This window comes from Larus michahellis, chromosome 8 (genome assembly GCF_964199755.1).
Source record: "Larus michahellis chromosome 8, bLarMic1.1, whole genome shotgun sequence".
Lineage (NCBI taxonomy): Eukaryota > Metazoa > Chordata > Aves > Charadriiformes > Laridae > Larus > Larus michahellis.
This window is the reverse complement of record NC_133903.1, coordinates 754,960-774,539: the sequence shown is the minus strand read 5'-3', so window position 1 is coordinate 774,539 and position 19,580 is coordinate 754,960. Positions and strand designations below refer to the sequence as shown.

The 19,580-nt window shown below is 40.5% G+C and overlaps 1 protein-coding gene across 3 annotated transcripts in view; it reads right to left on the bottom strand.

Moving 5' to 3' along the window:
* Positions 1–19,580, bottom strand: part of LMTK2 (lemur tyrosine kinase 2) — a 43,613-nt gene that overhangs the window by 5,277 nt on the left and 18,756 nt on the right. For all 3 annotated transcript variants that reach the window (XR_012588706.1, XR_012588707.1, XM_074597553.1), the window contains exons 5-13: positions 19,413–19,531; positions 17,913–18,000; positions 9,905–10,038; positions 7,984–8,068; positions 7,236–7,357; positions 5,589–5,738; positions 2,412–5,328; positions 717–852; positions 73–321 (exon numbers count right to left, since the gene is read on the bottom strand). Coding sequence is in view for 1 of the 3 variants with exons in the window: in XM_074597553.1 (XP_074453654.1) it covers positions 73–321; positions 717–852; positions 2,412–5,328; positions 5,589–5,738; positions 7,236–7,357; positions 7,984–8,068; positions 9,905–10,038; positions 17,913–18,000; positions 19,413–19,531 (4,000 nt within the window). In the remaining 2 variants the exon portion in view is untranslated. The remainder of the gene's footprint in view (positions 1–72; positions 322–716; positions 853–2,411; positions 5,329–5,588; positions 5,739–7,235; positions 7,358–7,983; positions 8,069–9,904; positions 10,039–17,912; positions 18,001–19,412; positions 19,532–19,580) is intronic.

Here is a 19,580-nt window from a genome sequence, read left to right as displayed (position 1 = left end):
CTACTACTTGTATCTTTGCATCAAGTTTTTAATTTGTAGTTTTAAAATAATTACTATAACTAAATCACTTACCTCCTTGCTCTATATCTGAATCTGTAAGATGCGTAAGAGAAAAGCTTGCCATGTTTGCGGGAGAGATAGAAAATCTGGAATAAGGGGATGAGTGTGACCAGTTCTGATCGAGTGTCCGAGAAGGAGGAGGTGGAGAGAAGTACTTTGATGACTGAAGAGGTGCTTTAGAACTAATAAGACTATTAGCTGCCTTCGATATAAAGGATGGCTCTGGAGAAGAGAAGTCATCATCCCATTCAAAACCCCCACCTTGGGAAAAAAAAAAAAAAGAAACCAGAGACAATTTACAGGAGTGTAAATCCATATGCAGTTTTAAAGGCAAACCCCTGGAATACTGCATTAACCCAAAACTCGTAGCTTTTCTGTTCTAGCCCTGGGGATGACCAAGATTTGTGGCCTGTAGCTGGGATGCCTCTGAAGGCACCCGAGACACATCAATGTAAACCCAACCAGGATGACACCACAGGCCTTGGCAACCAGTAACACTAGTACCGCGGCCTTGCTGAAGGGTATGCTTAGGATGCAAAACTGAAGTCGGTACGGTAGAGTGAATTTACAGATCATGCAGAATTTAAATGACATTTCATCAAAAACTATGCATAAGACAGTCTCAGCCCCTGCTATGTATAAATATGTTCCAGTACCTTCTTCATCTGTTGAGCTTTCTGAATTTGCAAATCTGTTTAAGTAACTAAAACTCGAAGATGGAACAGGAGCGCTGCGAGAGTCTTCACCGTTCAAGTCTGCTGCACGGTTTCCCAGCTCCTTAGTCGGCATTTCCTAAGGCAAACAACAAAACTTCTGTAACTCTTGTACACACAGCGTCTCCGTGCCTATAGGTGCCTACAGCACTCCAAAAATACACCCCCCAGCCCCGCCACCCAGCCCACTGTGGAACGGAATGGTCTGTGAGCTCTTCAGTTATTACCACACAACAAAACTTCAAGTTACAGGTGAAGTTTATGCATGTACTTCTATTTCTAAAGAAAGTGGTATCAAGCCTATGCTAACATGCGTGCAGGAAATTACTATTTAAATATTACTTATGATATAAAAAGGTTTCATATTTCTAGGAACAAAGCTAAAACATCTTCCAACTGAAAACAGTTCCCTTATCAGCCTGACAAAGGTAGGGTTTTTTGTTTTGGTTTGTTTTTTTTTTTTTTCTATTTAATAAAGCCTTATCCCATCTCCCAACTTTTTTTTTTTTTTACCCCTTAATCATGCTCCAGGATAAAAACAGACTTTGTATGACCGGTATTTGAAGCAGCCAACATTTTATCAGTTACTGTAATAATAAGTAACGAGTTCAACAATAAGGGCAATTTAAACACAGCTAATTTTTTCCTTCCCCTCTGACAAAAGAATCGCTATTCTACAGACTGTCTGAACACAAGTATATCACCTATGTTTTCTATTCCAAAACACAATTATCTTGAATATTTATGTGCGTCATCACAAGCAACACTTCCAAAGTTTGACAATGTGACTGTTCTTTTAAACTCACTATACTAGTTTAGTTGCCATAATGTTAAAATACAAATCCCCTCTGTATCAAGTTACAGAAGTTAAAATTTGATAAAGCAGGCAGGGAAACAAAGGTAACCTTGAATTGTGTATATTGTACAGATCAGCATTTCCCTGAACCTGGATCACTTGAATCACATTGGATTAATAAAAAGCAGCATTACCATCTAAATACCGTTCTCATCTTTGGTTATGGTCTAAGTTAAATTTGCCTTAATGCTAAGTAGTGCAAGACTCAGCATCAGGGTGTGGTTTGGGGGGGGTGTTTATGTTTGGGTTTTTATTGTTTGGGGTTTTTTTCCTTTTCTTTTCATAAAGGCATTTGAACTTGAAATCAAAGTCCTCAAACTCATTAAACAGATAAACCACTTCTATATAGTTACAGCAGCATTCTGGTAAAATAAATTAATCAAATCTGGTCCATGATGATGCTGTCTCACATATTCAAATGAAATACAGCTTATGAAAATCAGAAAGACATCACTAAACCCACGTTTCATTCAGCACATGCAGCCAAGGGTCCAAAAGCAATGGAGACTCAGGGTTTGGCAGCCAATCCTGCCCGAAGCAAAACCCTCCTTCACTTCACATCAGCGCTGCCATTCTACCAGCAGCACACAACTGCACCTAGAAAGGTTTTTCTTTGTAAAGAAAAAATAACCCACATCACAAACTAGATCCAACCCTCCAAGACGTGAAAGGTGAGCTTGTAACAATGTGTCCACAAATATTAAGCTAGTCTACCGCATCTTGTTTAAAAAACCCCAAACCAACAAAAACTTTAATTAGGAATTAAAAAAAAAAAAGGATACCTGATCAAACAAATAGACTGTCACATCATCAAAGAACGTTACAGCCTTTTTCTCATTTTTCCAACGCTCATGTTGCCTTTCATCAAGAGGTTTTGAAAGTTTCAACAAGCTTCTCAGATGTTTTCCATCATCCTTGTCAGTAAGTATCTCAGGTACTTGATGAACAGTTTCATCTTCACTGTCAGAACTCAGACTATGCATATGGAAAGTCCTCATGTCATCCTCAGAATCACTGTTTTCATCTTCCTCATCTGCATCATCACCATCTTCTAAATCAAGCATTCCAGAAACATCCAGTTTGCCGAGGTATTTACCTTCAATATCCGGCTCTTTCAGTTTTTGTCCTTCAACGTGATAGAAGGACTTCTCACTGCTGCTCACATCTAAAGGACCATGTATGTTATGCACAGACTTTAAGTCTCTGTGTGAAAGCAGTTCTGAAGTATTAGTGCCAACACAAGAGACGGTTTTATGGGAAGTCTCAGACACTTTCACTTCATCCCTTAGGTTACTTTCCATCGATATTTGCAGAGAATTCAGAGCTGCCTCAGCCCACTCATCAGGACACCCCTGCATCCTTACCTCTATCTCTTGCATCTCAAAGTTGTCATTTAGTTCTGGTTTTGCATTTTGATTATTGATATCCTGGTAATTCCTTACATCACACTTTTGCTGTGTCTCTTCAAAACTGTAATCCTCTTCAGTATTATTCTCTCTTCCATTTGAAGAGACAACACACGCAGTCTCTTTTGACAGATTTACAGTCTCTTCTGGTTTTTTATCTGGCTCAGAATCGTTATCAGAGAAATAGGCAGAGTCTCTATACGAGTTCTGACTTCCACCCAGAAAAACCTTTGGGGTTACTTCAAAATTGCTGTTCGCTGCATCTAAACAAGCTGCTGCTTCTGAAACAATTATGACTGGATTAGAGGGTAAAGCACTGACATTGCTCTCGCTGACGACACAGCGAGCAGCATCTACACTAGAAGCATCCTCAACAGTGATATGGGAAGTCCACTCTGGAGATTCCAGGTTCTCTGTTTCATAGCCACTGTCAGCAGGTTTATCAGGTGGCAGAAGTTTCTGAGGACTTTGAGCCTGGAAAGATTCTAAAACCTCATTTACATCTAAAGAATCCAAAGAATCGGGTGTCTCTAAGGCTTGTTCTACAGTCTGTATAGGAGACGGGCTGTCTTCCAGAAGACTATCCTGACTTGTACAATCTGAAGTAGCTACAGAAATTAAGGTCACCTCTTCTGGAACATCTTTAAAGTTCTCAAAATTGTTTGATGTTTCTTGTTTTTCCTCCAATAAACATTCATCTTTTTTTAATATGGGAGGCTTATCTTGCAAGTTTCTTTTCATATCTTCCTGATCACGACATTCTTCTCTACTAAAAGCTCTTTCATCAGATTTGAAAAGCATTCCCTGTTTCACTTGTGCATCACTCTCTGCTGTTTCAACAGCAAAACCGTAACGTGGATTGTTTCCAATATTGTTATTTTTGGCATTAGTGGACAGCTCTTCTTGACAGAGATCATCAACGTTACAGGACGCGACTTCGTTGACCTCCACATTTAAAAGTTTTCCCTCGTCCTTCAAATAACAAAGATTTGCATGTTTATCACATGACTTATGTGCTGCAGATGGACTAGAGGATGCCTGCATCTCTACAGTAGCCTGAGACTGAGAATTCGGATCTTTATTCATTGTCACTGGGTTAAAATTTTCATCTTTCACTGTTTTAAGACTTTCATGGATTAAAGAAAAGACCTGTGCATTTTCAGCCAACACAGGCTCAGGCTCTACAGAGTTTCTATTTGAGGTTTCTAATACACTTTTTAGAACATCTGGGTTTTGCCCAAAATCACTGTTGGTTTTGTTAGACAATAACCCTGTTAACAAGTTTTTCTCTTGAAGAAATAAAAAGTTATCAGAAAGTTCTTCTAAAGTTACCAAGTCAGACTGGTTAGAAATATTTTCACATAAGGAAACTGTTTCATTTTCAGAAGCATGACTACTATGCTCCTTCTCAGAAAGGCCTACTGCCTTTCTAGCATCTGTGTTTGAGTTTAAAACAACTGGTTTAAAGTCTTTAGGAATATCGCTTGTTTCAGCAAAACCAAGGATTTTTCTGTTTGTCAATTCTTCTGATCTGTCAGTGTCATTAAAGATATTCTGGAAAGGACTTTCTGGACTATTAGTAGCAGGCAAAAATTCCTCTTTAGGATCTGTATTATAGTGGAAGAAGTCCCCATCAGTGCTAGATTCTTCAACATCAAGATCCCTGAGAACTGCGAAATGAGAACTTTTTTCTTGTACAGCTTCTTGACGATCAACTTCTGTGGTTAGTACAACTGATTGGTTATCAAAATTCATGCTGCAGCCACTTCCTTTTTCCTCTAACTGGATATAGTAGTCATTTCCAACAGAAAGCTTGTGTGCATCAAACACGGGTAACACCCCAGGGACAGCAAGTGATGCTTCTTGACCGCTTCCATCCTGTGCTCCCGATCCCTGCTCTGACAGTGACCTCTCAAAAACCTCCACTGGAAAGAATATACTCGTGTATGTCATTGCTTCATCAGGATTCACATGACCACACTCATCAAAATGATCGTGTTTAGCTGCCTCCCAGATATACTCAAAGCTGAGACCCTGGCTTGTTTCAGTTACAGTAAGAACTTCCTCCATCTCATGGCCAAGTCTATCTCCTGTGAAGTGATCTAAGATTGGAAATGCAGAGCTGTTTGTTTCTCTATTTGAGGTGTTTGGTTTAAGAGCATTCCACTGCTGCTCAAAATCAATCTCCGAGTCCCTTTGGCTTTGCATGCGAAGGTAAGTTAAAAGTCTATGCACTTCTTCTGCTGTTGGTCTCTTCTCTGGAGGTAGCCAGCAGAACTGCAGAACTTCATACCTATACAAATAAAAAGCATGTTTCAATAAGTTTCACACCGAAAAGGAATTTTTAAAATTCAAATATCTAACAAGCTAAAGAGTAACAATTAATATCACTGGCAGGAATTCCCACATACAGCAACTCCTTTTACTTTTATCTAGGGCTTCTTTGCCAGGAGCATGATTCCATGTAGCAATTTCAACATATTCAAGAGAACTGAGTAATGCGAGAAACTTCTTCAGCAGCTTTAAGAACAAATAAAAACATTTAAAGTTTACCATCTATCAGAGTATGGCTGTTCCAGACGTGGCTTGAAGAGTTTAACCTGCTTCTCCTTTATGACATGTGTCAGGACTTCCCTGTCAGAAAAGTCTGAGTAAGGCCGAGCAGCATTCTCGAACAGCTCCCATAACGTGACACCCAGGGACCTGAAAGAGAGCAGCAAAGGACTCTGCATTCTAAGAAGCTGCTTTTCTAAGAAAGTAAGGATTATGCAAAGCACAACTGGCAAGAAGAAACAAATATCGGTCTCCCATTGGCTCTATAAAAACTTCAGAACCTGTTAGCTCATTTTATCTGACAGAACACTAGAAGCCTCAAGAATAAAGTTGCTTGAAGGCAATGACAATGCAGGCAACAAAACGCAAGAGGCCTCAAATGCTTGAGCTATGGAGGAAAGCACCACATATTAAAAAAATAGAAATTGCTTATTTAGAGAAGATGAATAAACCTTATGGTTAGTCCAACAGCAGGAAAAGCTTTCAACAGAAATTGCAGTTATGGGTCAAACTGCTAGAGAACTTATCTTTGGTTGAGTTTTCACAAATTACTTATTTTTAAGCTGCAGTAGTCAGAAGTCAGCTCTTTCACTTAGTGCTGTATGCATACTGCGTCCAACAGTCATCACATTTTCAGTTATTAGAGCTGATGCTCATCGTTGGGCAACCCTTCCTTGCAAAGTAACTGACTCCGCATGTATTACTGCAGAATAATTTAGATTGGAATGGGTCTTTGGAAGTCATCTAGTTCAAACCCATTCAAAGCAGCTCTGTATAAAAGGCACTAAAATTCAAGTTGGAAGCCTTAAGACCCCAGCCGCTTCTCGTTGACATGAACAGTATGATCTGAGGAAGCCTGCTTGAAAGATGAAATCAGGAAAAGGAAATCAGTATTTAGATAATTTCTATCTATCCCACTCGCTTCCTGCAACCGTACCTTTAAATTAGCAAATAAAACCTAGTTTACTATTTAATATCCTTAAAATATAAAAGCAGGAATTTAACTAGAATGCTTCCAGAAATGTTAGCCTAAGCCCCAATTTCTATTACCCAAATTTCTTAGGACTTGAGAACTGAAGCGGAACTTGGTGATTTCAAAAAAGCTGAATCACCAGGATTTTCAGCAGCCTTTGTCTGTAAGCTCTTTGGTAGCCGAGAGGAACAGTTAATCGCAGCCCTCAAACGCTGCAGCAAGAAATGAAGATGCTACTCTTCTACCCAGGGAACTTAATTGGGATCTAGTGGGATCAACCTTTTATGTCATCCACAGCTATTATATTATGGGAAAAATTATTTACTATTTCCTTCATTTATAAACATTTGAAGGCATTTGGCAAATATACAGTAATTGCTTTTATTAGTATTGTTGTGGTTTGGGCCCCAAACCAGGACAAGTATAAACACCCATTCTTCTGCTAAACACTTTTAATTAATCTAAGTGTTCTCCCAACAGATTTCTAAGCATCTTTTCAAAGCAAGACACAGTTTCAGGTTTGTAGAGATTAACCTACTGTACATCTGATGAAATAAAAAAGCGGTGCATCAGGCCAATATTCAATATGATTATAAATACTTACTCCTTCGTGTAACACTTGAAAATATGTTCACAAATCTCTCACTGAAATTATTTTAAAGCCTACTACATACCATATGTTACTGTATTTATTTTGCTCTGCTGATAACAGTCTGTCTTGAAAACTTGTTACTAACTCAGGTGCAGTCCATCGGAGAGGAACAAGTTTCTTCTCATCTGTCTCAATATAATCTTCCTAAATTATTGATAAGAAAAAAAACAACAAACAGAAAAAGACTGAACAAACATTGGATCACCTTCCAGAAGTTGACAGTCCTTTCCTTAATATGGTTTTACAGGGCCCCTATGCAAAAAATTAGAATTAAAGAAAATTCATCCCATTTTCCCCAAGTAGCAGAGAATAATGCTACAGAGGAAAGGCGTTCACTGCGGAGTAGAAAAACTGAATGGCAACTTCTTGTTTAAGGTTTGGCATCAGAAAACATTTTTAATTAATACCTTGAATCTTTCATTTTCTTGATAGATTTAAATACTTCAAACATTTTCATTAAGAAATTTGTTTGAATTTTTCCTTTCTTAAAACATGAAAATTAATTTATGCATATCTTAGGACTACTGTAAATAGGATCTAAAGAAGACAGATTTAGCCAGAAGCTTCCCTCTACAAGCATAAACTCCTCTCATCTCTAGAAAGATCATCTATTCTGTTGCATGAGCTTGCTATGGTTATTTGCCAGTTATACTTGGGAAGTCCATTATTCAAGGACAACCTGGTATCAGTTTATAACTCTAAAGTATGCTTGTTATAACCTTAGGCCCCAAATCCTTTTAAAAAAGTGGCATGTGACTAGATTAACTTACCTTGTATCTACTGAATCCTATACCATAATCTCCTACTTTGACATTTAAATCAGACGTAAGAAAGCAATTCCGTAAGGCCAAGTCGCTGAAAAAGCAAACAAATAAATAATGAGACCAAACCACGAAGCTGTTTTAGAAAACCCACTGCGCAAACTCAGAAATTTCTGCAAGTTTAATGAAGCTGCGTGCTTACTACAGAGCAGCAGCTGGGACAGCAAAGAGCTCTGCAGACCAAGTGCTCAAATATTTTGCTTCTCAGTGTCACAGAAGGGTACCAGGCAATTAAGTGCGCCGGAAGAACTCTACCGTTGCTTCTGCCTGGCTTGAAAAGAGTCTCTGAACTGCAAACACTCCGAAAGCCACACAGTTTCCCTACTTTGAAGAAGGAAGATAACATTTTCCTTTCCAGTCATTGAACTACACAGGTCAGAAACACATTTGTAACTCTCAAGTATGCCCTAAAGCTTTCCAACTTGTTCTATACTATCTAAACAAATATCCTGGAAGAGAAAATAAAATTTTGGCTGCTTGAATTTACCACTAACAACAAAATCACTGATGCTGGAGCTTTACCACTTACTCTGACAGCATCAGGATAGTGTTGCTAGAAGTAAACATTTACAACGAGAATCCTGCAGATCCACAGAACAATTATTTATCAAGTTTAACTGTACTTCACTGAAAACATACTGTTACATTTAATACCTACAGAGCCACGCTGCTGCAACACAAGAAGCAGTGATCACTCAGACAGGTACAACTGGTACCACCTTCAAGTCACCTGAAACTGTTAAAGAGGTTAAAAGAATAGCTCTGCCCACCAGCCACCAGCCGAGTCTGGGCTCTGGGGGCTCTCAGGGCCTTGCTGCTGTTTTACACCAGCACCTTTTAAGACCTCATTTCCCTTCTCCCCGAACACAAGGTCTCTGCTTTCTCTAAGCAGCAAGACCCCCATTGATAAGCTCTAGCACAAGTTCCAAACTTGCTGAAAAGGATACTGATGCAAGCGCTGTTTCTACAGCAAAGAACAGGCTGGCGCAACATGAACCCAAGATAAACTGCCTTGTGATACCCACGGTTCCACCAGGTAAGCCATGTCTGGGCAGCAAGTACTCGAATATTTCAGTCATTACAAGTCTAAGGTCGATGTCTTCCAGGCCCTTAACACCTTTTCATTTAAAGCTAAAAAAATTAACTTTGGCATATTTCTGAGCAATTAGTTTCACAAATACATTTTCCCCCCAGCCTTTTATTATCGCCTTTCTTTCCTTATTCTGCTGCATTAAAGAAATCTAGCATTTTTCCCTCCTGATTAAAACCAAATTGTTCTCCCATTATGATTTCTTCTAAATCTGACTACCTCCATTACTGAAGATCAAAAGGTTACATGAACACTAAGGCAGTGAGAGAACATCTACTTCAGTCCAATTTTTCATTTAAAGTCAGCTTCTCCCTTACCGCATTAGAAAGGCAACATTTTTAGTTTGGTTTTTTTTCCATTTTTAGTAACACAGGTACCAGATTACCAAACAGAAGTTCTAAATTGCTACAGCTTATAAGAAATACATGGCAGGTAAGATTCATTCTAACATCCCTCACCCCCATAAACAAAACAAATTTAACCAGCCGAGAACGAATGAAACAACTACCTCTTCTGGGCTGGCTTAGCAGCAGGTTGTGTTCTATGGGCTGCAAACCTACGGAGGTGGCGATCGGCTTTCAGCCAGGTGGGAGCTGTAACACCACACCACTGCAGCTAAATTAGCATCGTCATAAGCATCACACCTTCATGACTTAGGATATGTAAGTTAGACAGAAATTCATTAAAACACAATCTTCAATACATGTTGATTTTACTGAAAACACCTACATGGATTCTAGAGTGCATCACAACTGAAAGCAATTGATCTGGAAAGCATACCTATGCACAAAGTTATGTTTATGCATTACGGCAAGCCCAGCAGCAATCTCGCAGGCCATTCTCTGTAGCAGCATTATTTGTGAATCTCCTTTCACGTGTTCCTGCTCATTGCAGATATACGTTTTTAAGTCACCCTGTAAAAGAAGTTGAAAATACTTATCAGCATTGAACGTCGGTTGAATCTGAAAAATATGTAATGAAGAACCAACTAACCACATCACTTGTTAACCACATTTGTTCTTAATAAAAAAATCTCCTGAAGTTTCCAGTCTCCATAAAGATTCTTACAGAAGTCATCTAAGGCATATGGTATTGTCCTTTTAAGAGGTTTTAATCAAATCATTTATTAATTAACATTCCAGATCATACTGACACATAAAACCTAACAGTTATACAATAATACTTTCCGTTAAAACACAGAGCTTGATAAGCTTCTGTTTTTAAATGAGATGAGTTTTCAAGCACTCCAGATCATCAGAGCAGACCGTCTGGAATTTGCCACGGGATGGAAGGGAGAGAGCAGAGCCAGGCTCTCAGCCCCGGCCAACTCACCAGAGCTTTAGATACCAACAGCACCGCGACACCCCCCACGCCAGTCAGAGCAGTTTTACTGAACCTAAGCAATGCTGAGCAACGGACACAGAATTAATGAGGCCACAGAAGCACTCCATAAATTACTAAAAAGAGAACAGCTTCAAAATGGAGGGAAAATAACTGAAAGTTGTCAAACATTCAGGAAAAGCAAGACTATAGTAAGTGAATCCAAGCAAGGGAAGAAAACAAGTTTCTCATCCCATTAATGTTCCCGCTTTCACAGCTGGACTTTTAAGCTAGCACTCCTATATTTTTGTATTTAAAATACAGACTTTCTAAGTTTAGCAAATTACGTCAGAGGGTATTTTTGCATTGAGACTGCACAACAATTACACCACAACTTGCTTCACCAGCGTAACATTCTGGGGTCCAGCTGTCCATGTCCACTGTCTGCCCACACCTTGGGCCAGGCAGGAGACCGAAGGGAGGTCCTGAGGCTGCCCAGACAAGGCAGTCTTTGTACTGGCCAAAAAGCGCCCTGTGTCCAGAAAAGACTGAGGAGCCCTAAACTTCCTGTTCCTCTGCTGCTCATGTACATATGGAGCTCTAACTGAAGCATCTCATTCCTCCTTTACAGGGTTAATGGACATGGCAATTCACAGTCCTCTTAGTTCCAGCAGCAGATGTCCGTGTGGTGCATTAAATCTAACAGTGCAGCGACAGCTGAGGTGACTGACTGGACAGTCACGAGCCTGGGTTACACTTAATGAAATAAGAAGCAATGGGACAGCCTACTTAAAAGCAGACACTACTCCTATGTAAAACAACTTCACTTTAATTTTTTAACACATGAATAGATTCTACAGTACACGCAAGCAGCTACAGCTATTCCGTCTCCACCTGCCGTACTGGCAGTACTGCTGCTGCGAGCAGCCACCCCACCTTGTGCGAAAGCCTGTGTTTAATGGTGCAGAAGCCTTCACTGCATTCTCTTTCTCCTGTTCTTAGCTACTAATTAGGTAACTGCCATATCTGCATCCTACATAATTACATTTTAAAAAAAATGTTTCCCCAGAGATTCTTCTGACTTACAATTACAGCTTTAATATTATACTGTCTCAGGTAGACATGTATAAACATTATTATATATAAACACACACCCCTTTCTACCTGGCCAGAGCAGATTTATTAGAGTGGAGTTCCAAAGAACTAGGAAACAAAGCGTGGGTAACGCAGACAGGTTCCCCATTGCGCAGCCTAATGAATGTAAGCAAGTACAGAACACCGAGCTGGACTGGCTCCAGGTGGCAGCAAGCGCCTGAAGAAAGTCAAACTCTCCAAAACTGTCATTCATTAAAATGGCCACTGGTTACTTAGGGTTTGTCCCAGGTGGATTAAGTTCCTAGGATGCCTGAAACACACCAAGGAATTACCTTTTAATTTTTAAATGCATTAGTAACAGCAGTGCTGTGTGGCATCCCTTTTTTACTAAATAATTCATGTAGGCACACTTTATTGTAGTAAATACAACTTTCACTAAATCCAGCACCTTGAAACATGCTGGTTCTATTTTCCCATTCTATTCTAATTAAGGCTACAATCAAGGTTAAAAATATAAAATGGGGGTTTTTGGTATTGCTTTAAAAGGACATTGCTTACACCAAACTGGGGGGAACCAGTGAGTACAGTCAGGTGCTGGACTGCCATCCTGAGGGCGCCGGACAGGTTGGAAGAGGGTCCAACAGGAACCTTAGGAAACTCCAGCAGCCAAATGCCAAGTCTTGCCCCTGGGGGGAAGGAAAAGCCCCTTGGGGCAATACAAACTGAGGAGTGACCAGCTGGGCAGCAGCTCTACAGGAAGGGACCTGGGGCTCTGGGTAGACAGAAAGCTGAACACCAACACCCTGCGTGCCCGGGATGCATCGACAGGAGCCCAGCCAGGAGACCAAGGGAAGGGATTATCCCCTCTCACTCAGCACTTGCTAGACCACATTTATATCCTGTGTCCAGTGTTGGCTGCCCCAAAACAAGACAGACAAACTGGAACAAGTCCAACAGAGGGCCACCGAGACAGTCAGGGGGTCAGAGCACTTCACCATGAGGAGAGGCTGAGGGAACTGGGCTCACTCGACCTGGAGAAAGGAGGACTTCAGGAGCACCTGACAGCAGCTGTCCAGTACATATGAAGTTATTAAAGACTGAGCCGGGCTCTTCACTGTGGGGCATGGAAGGAGGATAAGTGACAACAGGCATGATTTGAAACATGAGAGGTTCAGACACTATAAGGAAAACTGTTTTCCACATGAGGACACTGGAGCAGAAGCGTAGGTTGCCCAGAGACCAGGCAGTTTCCATCCTTGGATGTTTTCAGGACCCAGCTGGACAAAGCCCCGAGAGATCTGGTCTGACCTCAGGCTGACGCTGCTCTGAGCAGGAGGTCGGAGAGGAGCCCTCCTGAGCTCCCTGCCAGCCTCAGCTACTCAATGATGTAGCAACACAGCAATGCTAGCCCCATACTACTTTATGAGCCACAAAATGGCCCTGTATCAGACAGACTTTTTAGCACAGCAAATATCAAAGGTTATGCATATCTGAATAAATACAGTTCTGCAAAATTCACTGCTCAGACACCTAAATATAAAAAGCTCAATAATCATGCTTGAAGAAGGCTCCATTTTCTCTCCAACTTCCTCCACTGCTCTGTCTCTTCCCTCCTCTCCTGGGTCTCCAGGAAGAATTAGATTTTGCCTTTCCTCCCATCCTTCTCAGTTGTAGTCGGGATCAGTGCAGCTGTCTTTGTAAGTCTGTCTTAATATGTTTTTTCTCTGTAACCGCCAGAAGCCGGGGGCACATTCACGTGCAGTACTCTTCAGTAGTCTTCTTGTTGGTGCAAATTCCACATCTGGTTCATAGGAACACCCAAACAAATAGCTGACATGACTTTTTAAACCAGCAGGTGCTGATGGTAGGGTTTTAAAAGTGTAAAGAGGTTACCAAACTATGTCTACTGAAGTTGGAAAGCTACCTGCCAACTCACACAATACCACATAATTCCTGCTTCTGAAGTTCTTAGACAACTAAAAATACTACCCCTGCCTCCCCCCTCCAACATTTCTTCGCAGTGTAAGTACCTGCAGTCACTAACAGTAAAATGCCCCAAAGTAGTGTATGGAATAAAGCACCTACACCGTCCGAAAGCTGTTTAGGCATATGTAAATTTAAGAAATGTTAAACAGTTCAGAGAGCACAAAGAGCCTTTGAACACAACAGATGTGACTTCTGAAGTTATCATATGAATTGCCAAATCCCCCCCCGCCCTTTTGTTTTAAACCACACACCACTGATGAATCTACGATTTGCCTCATATTGATACTAAGATTATTGAACAGATTTGTTGAACTCTTTGGTTAAGAAATTTTCATTGCAAAGATTCTTTTTTCATTTGAAGACAACATTTTCAAGTGGCAGTAGTTAGAAAAAGCCCAAACAAAACAATCACTGCAGGCAGGCATCTTCCGCTAACAGCAACACCCCTAAAGCAAGCTACAGGGCATTCTAGGCAAACACTGCATCCCGCTGATCTCATTTACTCCTGGAATTGCAAGACTTGAGGAATTTCTGTAAGAATTTGATAGGCAGATTAGCTTCACAATATATATGCCACTTCCACATTTGAATAACTTTCCTTTACTCATAAATTATGTCAATCCATTAGAGGATTTGCTGTGCTGACAAAGCACTGGCCACACATGGCTGAGTAATATATTAAAGTTAATAAGCAGGCTAACACTATTTTTAACCTGGCATCGTTCTACAATGTTTAACAGTGAACAGTTAACTATTCATAGAAGACTGCACCAACATACTAAGCAAACTAATACAGGGGGTGGAGTGGGCTTAAGAATTTATTGAGCATTTCTTTTGATATTTACCATTTTCTACACAGTTTTAACACAGGCAATGGAAAATTAGGATTTAAAAGCTTTAAATCATTTATGTGCAACTGACCTCTCTTGCTCCTTGCCCAGCTCTGCAAAGTAAGGGACACAGAGCAACTTGGATTACATTATCAAGCAGGCTAAATGCTAGCAAATACAGTTACTGCATATACAACCAAGCAATCTTCAGTAACAGAAATGTGGAAGTAGTTTACATGGCCAAGAAAACAGTAAATTAGCGGTAAAAAAACCCCAGGTAAATTAGCCTGCATGACATTCAGTGTTGCTACCGTGGCAGTGAGCTCTGCTGTCTCTGCACTACAGTTTCCAGTGCCTCTGATGAAGGCCTTTCCGTGTCAAGGAGCCTGGGAACTGATAATCCAACAGGGCTGCCCGAGCAGCCGAGGCAAGGTCAAGTGGCCCTAAAAAGGCTACGAATCACAGTGAGAGAAGTCGCAGGAGGCGGACATGCTATGATAGGCTATGAATCTGAAGGAGTGAAAGACAACCACCACCGTACCCCCAACAGAATAGACAAATTTCTCATTATTTAGTATGCCAAACTTGAAAAATTAAGCCTACATTGCTGAAAGAGCCTCAGAAGAACCTGTATCTGAAGACATTTAAATTTCCTTTCCAACACAGCTGACATATCTGCCACCTGTTTTCCTTAACCATCAAATTCTTAATCACGTTACGTACAAGGGATTAAAACAAGTTTATTCATTGCTGTATATACATATGCAACACCAGTAACGCAAGGTAAAGAGCTCTGGCATAGCGTCACATTACTGCTAGTGAAACAGGAACGTTTCTCATCCTTCCCATCTGAACAATATCTAGTGACCACGGACGCTACCAACCTTTGGTCAACCAAAGGGTCCACTGCGTCTGCCCCATGGTCTTTCTGCTGAAGAATCAGACTCTTGCATGTTACACCCCAATCTACCCAATTTCAGAAAAAAGTACAAAAGAAACTACCAGCTTTTGAGATCACTTACTAAAGGCCTGAAAAATCCAAGTAACTGCCATCCCAGCCACAGTGATACAAAGCAGCTTCTAGAATATCAGCCCACTGACACTCCGCTAAAAACCTGTCTACTAAAAAAAAGCTATCTAGCCATACCTTCTATTCCAAATGGTGCCGTCTGGCTGCCTTCACATCTCTCCCTTCTTCATGTCTCCCCTCTCTCGTCACTCCACCATCGCCCCCTCCCACACTAGGCCGCAGGACCACAACAAGGATTAGTGACATCCAGTGACACCGAGCTAACGTATTGCGCTCCTCTGACTCTGCCTAACACTGCTTCTCTGCCGAGCCCCTGGGTATCTGTGTGCACAGTGAATGCAGCACTAGGAGAGGTCTAATGTCTAGGAGATACTCGGCTCTACAAGTAAAAGCTCTTCAAGTAAGCTAGACTTCCAGTATGAAAGTCATCTTTAACTCACTGTAATATATAATTTTCTAAAAACAAGTTTTAGTTCACTTCGAATAGAAATCAGCACAGGCATGTATTTTCCATTCCAAAGAAATTACCTAACTACGTCTGAATTTATAAAACTACCACTTTGGCTGTCAAGCTTACTGCCCCCGGTTAAAGTGAAAATCTATTTTATCCTCTTAAGTAAAATCCTCTCCAGATTACTCTGCAGTATCATGACAATTTCTGGCACTAATCATCAGGCATCAAACAAGGATATTATTTTTTTCCCCGTATACTTAAAGTAGGGCAATTTTTAAAAGTTACTCCATCTTCAAATTCAGAGTTGGATTAAATAGCATAACTATTTAAAAACATGGCAGCAATTAAATCTGATTAAATATCTGGATGTATATCTGTTAGACTCCATAAAATGCAATTCTTTCAACAGGCCTTTTAAAGAACCTCCAATTTGAGTAGCAGCTTTAAAATTGGTAAGAAGTATTCCACTTCTACATATTGAAAAACTATAAAAACCATTATCTGGTTAACCTTAGGCACCTACTTTTTAATTCTTAGCAAACCCGGAACATTTCACTTTGATCAGTCACTTAAACAGTTCAGACATTTTCTCCATTTGGAAAATAATGGCTTTATCAGCACTTCTGCCTCATTAATTTACTGCAGCTAACAAATTTGACCAAAAAGACCAGTAATGAAAAATACAGTTATTTAAGGTCACAGATTAACTGGTGTTTCTCAAGAAAACTCAAAACCTCATGTTAACTCTTATTTAAATTGCTTGAGGCAACTGATGGAAGTAGAACTGTATTTGTGCACCTGAGTTTAAAAGGAAATTCTGTAGTAGTGAAGCTGATAGAAAGGATCTTGCTGAACTTTATACATGCAAACCATCTTACTTCTGAAGAGTTATTTCTTAATAACATATACAAGCACTTCTGAGTTCATTTCTGTCTTGACTTTTTTCAATAAACTCTGCTTTAAGTGATATCAAGACCACAAACTTCAAAAGCAGCTATTGAGCCAATGTTTAGATAGCCACCTGCACTTCCGGGTTGGTTTGTTTTCCAGTGATGTGTTACGCTACAATAAGGTGATTCAGGTCTTTCCACAGCACAGATCCATCACCACATCCAAATTTTAGTCTCTGAAGACGCTGTATATACTGGGCACAGTTCATCCCCTTTTTCTATACATGCATACCACTCCCCTTCTCCCAACACTGACATAAATTCCAAGACATGCCCAGGAATGCAGCAGCTGAGCAAGAGTTTTGTGCAATTTCCCACCTCCAGAGGCCTTTGTGGCACTAACAGCAGAGCAGAACGCCGTGAGAACACCCTTCACTCTGCTCTTAGCATTTCTTTTGGTGCTCAGGAAGCATAAGGCGGCAAGTTGCTTGGGGGTGATGGGGAGGGAAAGAAAAGAAGAACTAGAGTAGGGAAAAGAAGAATACAGTAACAGAAAGGATGAGGAAGGGAATAAGATGATACTGAAAATTCTAGCTATTAGAATACGCTCATTACCAATTCTGGAAGTGTGCCCACCAATGCATTTTAGCCCTAGCTGCACAGCATGGGTAAAATTTGGGCACCCTGGAGGGCTGGGGGGCAGAAGGGAGGAAATTCTTTGTTTCCTCAACTAACGTTTTCATAGAAATGCTAATAAAAGCACATTAAGGCAACATAGACGGCAAATAGAATTTAGGATGCGATTGTGAGCATGTGATACTGGACTGCAATAAAAAGCTTCCTTCTGTGACCTCCTTTCCCCTCCAAGCTCCCTGTTACAAGATGCAGGCAGACTGAAAGAGACTAGTAATTCTGTTATCAAAGACAGAAACAGCTACTTTCCTCTTCAGAATGTTCCACAAGCACCTAGAATTTACATGATGAACTGAAAAGAATATAAACAGAAAGTTACACCTGTGGTTTTTCTCTAAACCAAAAAAAAAGTCTGTCTTCTGACATTCTGGTTATTCAAAAAATTTCTCAGAAAGAAAACAAATGACTTTGAGTGAAGGGCAGTAAATACACTACATAAAATTTACACCAATGGAAAAACAACTGCAGCCTTTTGTATAAGTGCACTTACCAAGTCACAGAACTCAAAAACAAGGAGATAAGGAATGGCTTCCACGCATTGCCCAATACACTGGAGAACATTCGGGTGCTGAAGAATGCTAGAGTGAAAAAAAAAACAAAGAACAGTTAAAGCCAGAAAGATGACACTATACGTTATTTGCAGTATAATGCCACACACCGAAATCCCTACCAGAAGCTTCAACATATAACATTGGTGGGGGGGCGGCATGAACAGAAGGTGTAAGTATCCCAAGCCACAGATTCCATCTGCACCTTGATACCTCCTTTGTGTTGCTGCAGCGTATCATTGAGAGCAGCTGAAACTCAGAGGATCTCACAGCCACAAAAGCCAGCACTGCCACAAGACAGTCACACCCATCCTCCCAGCATCCCTCAGACCAAAAATGAGCACATGCAACTGGTTCACAAACCACACCCAGGAACCGATCTGGATAAGAGCTAAACCTTTACTTAGCCAGGTTAGTTCCCAGCCAGATCAGTTACTTTTTCTAAATTGCTTCAAACACACTTATGCCAACGCAGCAGAAGGCATGAGATTTCTTCTTCTGACAACTGCCAACAATTTAAGCCTAAATGCAAATATAACTAGGACATTAGAAAGCATTAAGAGCAGAAAGCTCTCTATGACCACTCACTTGTAGCGTACGCAGGCAAGGCAAAGCACACTATGAGCTATGTCTGGTGAACTGCAATATGCCTCTCTTCCCCAGTCACCTACAAAAGCCATTATCTTGCGGCAGTTAGCTCTTCAGAGAATTCTCACTCTTCCCAAAACACAAAGAGAAATTACACTCCCTTTAATATACCTTTCCAACATACAAAGGTTCAGCGCCCAGAAGTGAGCATCCTCCAAGCATAACACAAGAGGAAACGAACACCAAACAATCCTGGTTTATTGGCATTTCCAGTCCTATCAATAATTTCTCAATTGTAGAGTACTACTAACTGAAGTTAGTGTAACTCTGGGAGTTTCTTTGCGTGCACAAACCTCCTTGGAAGCTACCTGAACAAAATTAGTTTTTAATCACTATGCTGCATTCTATGGTTTGAAAAAGGGAACTTTAAAGAAATTAATGTGTATCTGATAGCACACAAAGTGTTGCCAGTTCCTCTGCTTCTAACAGAAAAGCCAAGTACAGGAGTTAAACCTCAGTTCTCACAGGCAAGTCATTAGCCATAAGGTTAGCCTGCACCATCAGGAAGCTGTTCCAAAGAGCTGTAGAAGAAAATGTGATAAACCAAACCAAGTGTGTTTTCCAGTCATGAACAATAACTACCAAACACATTTAAGCAAAGGGCTCATTTTTATTTCTAAGCAAATTCAACTCTTACTCACTTTGGATTGACTGTATTTCACTTTTTAAAGGCAAGCATTTCAGTTATAAGGGAGGGCAACTATAGACAGTGACACTGAACAAAAGAACTGTCCATAATTCACATGCAGCGGTATGAAGCGTGGAAGTTAACTATGCTGTGAAACATTACTTACTAATACGGTTCTCCATTTCTTAAAAACTGTTCTTGCTCCTTGGGACTGGCACTTGCCTTCAGCTCCTTCACTATTACCCTTGCTACACTAGTGCCTGTGTAGATCTCTCCCAGCAGAACCTGCAAGAAGAGAACCATTCTGTCTTTAATCAGAGGGAAAAAAAAAAAA